Source organism: Melanotaenia boesemani, chromosome 14 (genome assembly GCF_017639745.1).
Source record: "Melanotaenia boesemani isolate fMelBoe1 chromosome 14, fMelBoe1.pri, whole genome shotgun sequence".
Lineage (NCBI taxonomy): Eukaryota > Metazoa > Chordata > Actinopteri > Atheriniformes > Melanotaeniidae > Melanotaenia > Melanotaenia boesemani.
In genome coordinates, this window is record NC_055695.1 from 7,009,772 (window position 1) to 7,017,949 (window position 8,178).

The 8,178-nt window shown below is 35.3% G+C and overlaps 2 protein-coding genes across 2 annotated transcripts in view; both read left to right on the forward strand.

Moving 5' to 3' along the window:
• LOC121652534 (coagulation factor XIII B chain-like) overlaps window positions 1–8,178 on the forward strand; it is a 20,519-nt gene extending 12,341 nt beyond the window's left edge. The window contains exons 15-16 of the mRNA XM_042005332.1: window positions 6,632–6,764; window positions 7,880–8,178. Of these exons, the coding sequence (XP_041861266.1) occupies window positions 6,632–6,764; window positions 7,880–8,082 (336 nt within the window). The 3' untranslated portion in view covers window positions 8,083–8,178. The remainder of the gene's footprint in view (window positions 1–6,631; window positions 6,765–7,879) is intronic.
• LOC121652541 (E-selectin-like) lies at window positions 3,057–5,580 on the forward strand. The gene is made up of 4 exons (XM_042005351.1): window positions 3,057–3,175; window positions 3,515–3,703; window positions 5,170–5,331; window positions 5,426–5,580. Exons 1-4 carry the CDS (start codon window positions 3,103–3,105, stop codon window positions 5,464–5,466), a joined length of 465 nt encoding a protein of 154 aa, XP_041861285.1. The 5' UTR covers window positions 3,057–3,102; the 3' UTR covers window positions 5,467–5,580.

The window sequence follows — 8,178 nt, forward strand, 5'->3', positions numbered from 1 at the left end:
GCATGGGGAATGTTACCCTTAAGGGAGATTTCTGGGTCGACCGGAGTTCAGAGGAGATACCTTGTTTGTCTGTGTGTGTTTTCTTTGTCCCTGTTTTCCAGAACAAAAGAAGCCACCAAATGGATGGGTGTCACAAGGAGGGGGGTAGACATCTGTGATTGCACTCAACAGACTTCTGCAACTCCAGCATGAGTCAGCAAAACTGTGTAGATTCAGACCCCTATATAAGGATTCCAGGATCAGTTAGAGGGAGTTCTGACTGTAACAGCAGCAGACTCCGTATTGTATTAGTCCAGGGGACAGACAATACGAATCCAGAATTCTGTATTTGCACATTTCTCATATCAATTGTAATTAATAAATTAGTTAACTGAGAGAAGTAGTCTGTCATATTTTGATCCATCAAAGAACATGCAGGAGAAGACCCTAAAGAGAAAGGTAGAAAGAAAATGTGTGGAACAGTACCGTATTAATTAGGAAAGTGGGAAATTAGTACCTGCCTATTTTAATACTATGGGAAGAAGTACCTGTTCTTTATTACTTGTGCATTTTTAAGGTTTTCTCCAACAGTAACCAGAAGTCCTTATAAGCTAAAGCTAAAGATAGATAGATAGATAGATAGATAGATAGATAGATAGATAGATAGATAGATAGATAGATAGATAGATAGGAATGCTTTACAGTTTTCATTTTTTATCATTTACATTTACAGTTATTAATACATAAATTAACTCCTCCAGTTGATGCAGCAAAAAAAGTTCAACATTCAACATTAAGTCAGTTCAAACGTAAAACATTAACATTAAAAGAAAATTAGTGAATAAAGGACAACTTCAAGAGGACTGTGTGATCTTAAGACAGTGTCACAGATGTAATGTATTATTGCAGTGATAGGTAGTAACACTGGATGTTTTTCAATTGAAACAATACTTCAGACTCCACTGACATAAAGGGTTTTCTCCTTCTTCAAATCAATTGTCCCATAATCATTTCTTACTCGTTCTGGCCATGAGTAACGTTAAACTTTTACTACTTAAGTTATTTTTGCTATTTTATTTAAGGATCATATTGTGTCTGCTGTTTTTGTTTAACAGTGGATTTTATTTGGTGATTTTATTGGAAAGTCCTGTTTGTTGATGTGAATGGGGTTTTTTATAATTTGCTGTTATAATTTTTTTTGTTTGGGGAGCTGTCTGTAAATAAAGTTTCCCATTAGGAACAACTTCATTAATTAAGGATTAATGACTTAATATAAACATCCTAGTTCATTCACAACTTGGGATTATTTTCTCACTGAAGTGTAAACAAATCATTGTGTTTGCACAACCAAAATCACTCTATGGCAGTGGTTCCCAACCTTTTTTCCACGGGGACGCTCTTCATCCATATACTAAAAATCCATGGACTCCCTGCCCCACCCCATGCTGAAACCATGCTTGGTTTTATGCTTTCAAAAGTCAGATTCACACCATGAATAATGTATTCTGGTTGAGTCCTGTCCTTTGATAAAGCCAAAGATGAATAGACAACATACAGCCTTACTTTTTTTTGTTAAAATAGGGAAAATTTGTGGACATTAATCACAATGGCTCTAATGTTCAAAGCCTCAGCGACCCCCTGTGCTCTGCTCTATGGTATGTTTTTTTCCATATAACTGGTTCTGTATAATTGTTTTCCATGACAAATTTGGTCTAACTCAGCATGTAAAAGAAAAAAAAGATGCGAAACACATTGTCTGGATCTAGTAATCTCTAAAGGTCTAAATATTTCCAAGGTTGTGGTGATGGTTGGATGTTGTTATCAGAACAGGTTATTAGAAAAACTGTTGTCTACATTGATGGAAAATACTACTGCAATATTTATACAAGCTTTCGCTCCCTCACCCCACCTTCCCTTGGTTTCAGTTAATGAGTTTGTGGATCATTTCGATGGTAAAATTACAAGCATTAATGATGTCATTCCTTCCACCAAGGTGAAAGTGATCACTGCCAAAAAGAGAGCTCAATGTAGAAATGCCACGCTGGTAAGAGCTGAAAAACATGAATGTCAAAAAGCTGAAAGTAGGTGGCAGAAAACAAAGTTGCAGGTTCACTATGTGATCTATAAAGAGAGACTGAAGATTTATAATCTGAAGCTGACAAATGCAAGACGGATTTAATTTTCTCTTTCTGCTTTGCCCTGAGCAGTAAACAGTGGGTGTGACCCACATCATGACCTCAACTGGTTGTAGAGAGAACATGCTAACAACAGAGCCCCACACTAGCAATGTAAACAATAACCCGAAACAAGCAGTAACTCACCTAACTGATGTACCAACCACGACTGAAATCAGTGCTTGTTATTTTATTTCTTTTATTTCTTTTTAAAGTTTGAGAGCTTCTAACAAAATAATAATGCCCACAATTTTTGGCAAACAAAATTAGAATGGCTTAGCCTAAACTCTCTGAGTGCTTCTAGTTGTTATTGTTTTTACCTGCCCAGAAACTGCAGATGGAAAGTAGCTATTAAATTTGGTGCAAAGCATCTTCTCACTCAATTTGATTGATGCAGTGAAGACACTGAAACACAATAAGAAGAAGAGAAAATAGGAAATAACCACAAGGGTTTATGAGCATCTTTTTGTAAAAACAGTAAAATGTACAACAGTTACAAAACGTACAAATTATCCAATTCATTGTTCAGCAGAGCAACAATTTGCCACCAGCTGAACAGGTTGTCAGTTTTTTGGCCTGAAGCTAGAAACCGCCCACATACGCAATCTAACTAACTATGAGATTAGCAGTTTTAGACCTCCGAAATGTTGGTTATGTGTGGATGAAACATGTAAATAATTAACAACTTTAGCAGAGTCACTTAAACCGTTAACAAGGCCTAAGTCGAACTTTAACCTTATTTGAATTTAATCTTGCATAAACATGTCAAGGACACAAGCCAGTGCAGCAACTGTGTGTGCAAATATGTGTGTGTGTGTTTTTTTTGGGTGGGGGGGTGTCTATTTCTCTTTTCAAGAGATAGGATTTTGTGCAACTCAGCCGTGGAGAAAGTAACTTTACAGATTGTATCCCAGGAAGTTTTTTTAAACATTCAGAAATCTGAATTTTCATGATGAAACTACGTCTCCGTCTTTGGCTTTTTGTCCTGTGGCTGAATGTGAAGACGTCTTTACAACAAAATGGTATGGAAGTCACACGTGCATAGTTGTTACATTGCTGTGAGAAAACATGTCAAATATTGACTTTAAAATTATTTATTTTAAATTCCTGGGTTTATTCAATTATTGAAACATTGTTAATTATTATATATAAAAACCAATTGTATATACGTTTATTACAGTCATTTCTTATGTTTGCAGTAAATGTAATTTTACAGCTGAACTGAGTTTTACTGCGAAAAATCTTGAAACCTTAAGAAAATGAACTGAACAAAATATTATGTTTACCAAACAAATCCACCAAATAAACACAAGTAAAGCTAATATTGCTTTGCATTAAGTCATCTTTTTTTTTTTCTTTAGATCCCACATGTGAATTTGGCATTATACACAGTAATCTCTTTGTGGCTGGTTTACCACCTCAGAATCAGCCCATCACAGCTGGACATAAATTACGTTTTCTCTGCAGTGATGAGTACAAACTGAAAGGCTCAAAGGAAATCGAGTGTTTGCAAACTGGACAGTGGAATTCCCCATTCCCAACCTGCTCTGGTATGTTCAACAATGATAGGGGCTAAGTTCATTTAACCTCCTTTCTTTTTTAAACTGCCTCTACATTTAGATTTTACATAAATTTTATTAACAAAAAAAATCAGTCTCTACACAACTGTGTTATCAGTGAGTGTTTTATCTCTCCATACTTGGTGGTCTATGAGTGTAGAAGTTATTACTGCTTAAAACTGTTTCCACTCTTGCTCTACTCATAGCCTTTAAATAATATTTTATCATCCAATTTAACTTTGCAAGATTAGAGGAATGCAGAAAGACAAAAATATTACTTTGCAAAATGCTTTTCTTTCTCCCAGAAGTAGCAACCTTGGGTTGCATGGAGCTGTGCAGCATTGTCACTTCACAGCAGGAAGGTTCCTGGTTAAAATCTCAGCTGGTGCCTTGCTAAAGAGAGTTTACCCTTTCTCTCTGTGCAAGCATACGTTCTCTCAGGGTTCTGTGGCTTCTTCCTACAATTCAAACACTTGCATGTTCAGTTAATTGGTGACTCTAAATTTACCCCAAGAGTGATTGTGAGTGGGTGTCTGTGTCAGTGTGGGCCCTGTGATGAACTGGTCACGTGTCCAGGGTGCACGTTGCCTCTATACTCTCTACAGTTATACGCTGCCTGATAACTGCTGGGATAGACTCCAGCCCCTCTGCAACTATGAACTGGATTAAGCAGGTACATGAGATGGAGGGATATTTTAAACAGAAGTAATTTTCTTCTTGAGAGAAAATATTTCAAATCTCAAGACATCACTGGCATAGATTATTGAGTTTCATTAACAAATCAACAGAAAAATGGTACTGATTTGCACTATGTAATAAGTCAAAGTCCAACCTTAAAGAAATGTTTAAAAATGTAAGTTTTATTTCATCCAAAGTGTTCTAAAGTCTTATAAAGAAGATATTTCTGTATTTATTTTTATTATATAATAAAAACAGTAATATTAATCTGTCCTTTAATAAACAATTATTGTAATGATATTTACAAATATGTGTGATATTGAAGGAGATAAAAAAAATAGATTGGTTCTTCCAGCGTTTGAATATGCTGATGTGCTGGCTGCTCTACAACTTTAAAAACAATGTGAATTTTTAAATGATGTTTATGACAATAAAAAAAATAAAAAATAAGTTGATAAAAGAATCAAAAAATATACAAACGTAAACAGAGATATTCATTTGAATACCTGTGTGTAAACTCAGGTATAATTCTAGTCATGTCATTTATTGGCTGTCAAATAAGTGGAGTCTGAATCTACAATCCCAGTTAAAAGATAAATAAATTGATGCTAAACAACAACACTGGAGAATCAAAGACTGGAAACTCACAAACCACGACTGAAGCTGCTGATTGCATTTTTATAATGGGTATCTAAACACACAAAGTTATTTTTAACCTTAAAAGAAAAAGAAAAATCTGTTTGATCTGTTTTTATTTATTTTGTTTTTGTTTTTTTAAGATCCCACTTGTGAAGTTGGCGTGATGGACCCTCGTCTCTTTGTTTCTGGTTTGCCACTGCTGAATCAACCAATCCAACCTGGACATAAATTACGCTTCCAGTGCAATAAGGAGAGCGAGCTGAGAGGCTCGAGAGAAATCGAGTGCTTGCGAACTGGACAGTGGAATTCCCCCGTCCCAACCTGCTCTGGTATGTTGACCTAAACTGGAGGTTACGTTGATTCAACATGATTTAGAGTGCCTTTCCATCAAACTTTTAGATCAACTTTATACACAGAAAAATTCAAGCTCTACATAATCCATAACTTTGTTACCAGTTTGAGTGTAACCTCTCCATACTTGGTCTCTTCATTGTAGCGGGAAGATTACTGGTTAAAATAATTTCCACCTTTACTTTGCTCATAGCTGCTAACTATCTTCACACCCAGTTCAGCTGTGCACTAATAGAGAAGAGGAACCATGGTAACGTAGCAAAATGCTTTTATTTCTTCCCAGAAGAATGTAAGATATTTAAAGAAAAGGGCAACAAGACTTTATTTTGCACTTTTAGATCAATCTCATAATCAACATGTTCTTAAAAGTGAGTCATAACAATTCTCGTGAGTTGTAAGGGTCACATGAGTGAAGCTGAGAATGGTTTTGGAGATGTCTGGTGAGGGATGTAAAAGTTCCAATGTAGTCTGCTGAAAAGTAATGCCTGAGGGACCCGCTTCAGTTCAGTAACACCTGGCTAGTCTACATTTAGAGCGTATTCATGCTAGGGTTGTTTGGTCCATGTGAAATGAGCCCTGAGCCGTTGACAGTGTGAAAGCAAACAGACCAACCAGTAATGAAGAGATGAAGAACGCATCGTAGCGCAATATGTTAGATATCTCGCTACCTCTATACTGCTTATACTTAACATATTCTGATGAAAACTGTATTAGTTTTGGACACAAAAGTACAAACAGCAACACTAAGACGTCATACATTTATTGTTGCTCCATTGTTTAGTTTCTAGCCAAATTTCTTCTTCTTCCTTTAAGTAATTAATTTTCACTTGTCTGCTTGGATTTTATGAAATTGCAGAAAAACAAATAATTGTTGAAAGACCAGTAATGTGCACATTTCTGATGGATAAAAAGAAGAAAAAAATCCGTAATGAACAGTTTGTTTATTTGTTTGTTTTTGTTTGTTTGTTTGTTTTGTAATTCATTCTCAAGCAGCATTCATTCAGTCTTTATCCTTCCTGTTGTTGGTGTTTTATTCAAACATGCCTGTAACAGAGACAGAGAGAGCCGACATCTCGTTTTGAAAACAAAGTGTCGAGTGAAACTGGGGACTGACGTCTAAGATTTAGACTCTGGGTGGAAATGTGATAATTGGGACAACATAACATCTTGAGCTTTATTTTCTCTCCGATTACCCACATTTTTGTAGGTACTTCAAGTTGTTCAGGACCACCGGTCCTTGAATATGGAGACTTCTTGGAAAGCAGAAGTCATTTTTCACATAACGAGAGAGTTGCATACAGATGTCAGGCTTACCACATAATGGAGGGTGAACCATACAAAACATGCAAGGATGGTATCTGGACTGGAGAGATGAGATGTCTCAGTAAGTTGCAGTTAAAACATGTCTAATATTTCATTCTGGGAGAATTCTATGTTGGTAGAATTAATCTTTGTTCTCAATGCTCCATTTCACTTCTGTTTCAGAAAAATTATGTTAGGAACAAATAACAACTCCATATTATCATCATATTATCTTTTAAATACACAGCTTATAAAGAGGATCATATTTGATGACACACAACAGTAGAACTTGTACTTTATAAATGTTTTAGAAATGTTGCTAAAATATTGAAGATCACTGAAGACAATAAAATCAATAATTGCCAAATCATACCCAATAAAAGAAATTATTGCACAATGATCCTGCTTTTAATCACATTACAATTTTATGCAAAAAGCAAATCAATTCTAATTTAGTAGGACATTTTACAACTAATCAGGTTTATTAGGAACAGATCTATAACATGATTAGACATGAAAAGAACATCCCAAGGAGGCTGAGTCTTTAAGTAAAGATGGGGTGTGTTATTCTGTGAAAGACTGGCCACATGGTTAAAACATTTAAGAAAACTGTCAGAAGACTGCAATAATTTTCAGGTTAAAATTCTGGATGGTCATCATACAGTTCTGTATTTACCTGTTAAGACCTAAAACCCCTAAAGTGGCAAACATTGACTTTGTCAGCAAACATCCTCATAAAGACAGGAGAATTTCTAAAATATGACAGGACTGTCACTGCCTAAAACATGGACTATTTCTAACTTTTTGTTGTAAAGTCTTTAATTTACCCGAGAGGGAATTAACAAAATTAAAATTCTTGAAAATTATGAGGAGGAGAATCCAAAGTAGATGCCACAGTAAATCTTATATGTGGTCTAAGAAAATTCTTCATCCATCTAAACAGGATTAATGTGTGAGACAAACGGTTTATACAAAGCTGTAATCTATTTCTCAGTTACAATATCTACATCGAGCTCTAAAGGTTTAAAATTTGAATACAACATGTTATTATTACTGTATATAACATGTAATATATAGTTAATAACAATTTGTTTCATTTTCACAAAAGTTCATGTACATTATTATTTCTGTCATTTATTCTGATTTTTGTCATATTTCTTACTGACAAAAACACTCCTTGTTTTTATTCTCTTGCAGAACCCTGCACTGTCAGTCAAGATGACTTTGATGACAATAACATTGATTTCAAAATAACAGGATTAGATAAACTATATTCACTACATGGTGATCACATGACATTCAAATGTAAACCAGGATTTGAACGTGTCGGTGATGTACTAATGCGTCAGCAGTGTAATGATGGTGAGATGACCCTGCCCACCTGCCAGAGACGTCAGTGACTTCAGCTTAATTAAAATGTGCAGAAAAACCAACAGCAAAGCATAATCTGATTCATTGCTGTGTGTGGTCATTCTAATAAAATCATATGTGCTGAA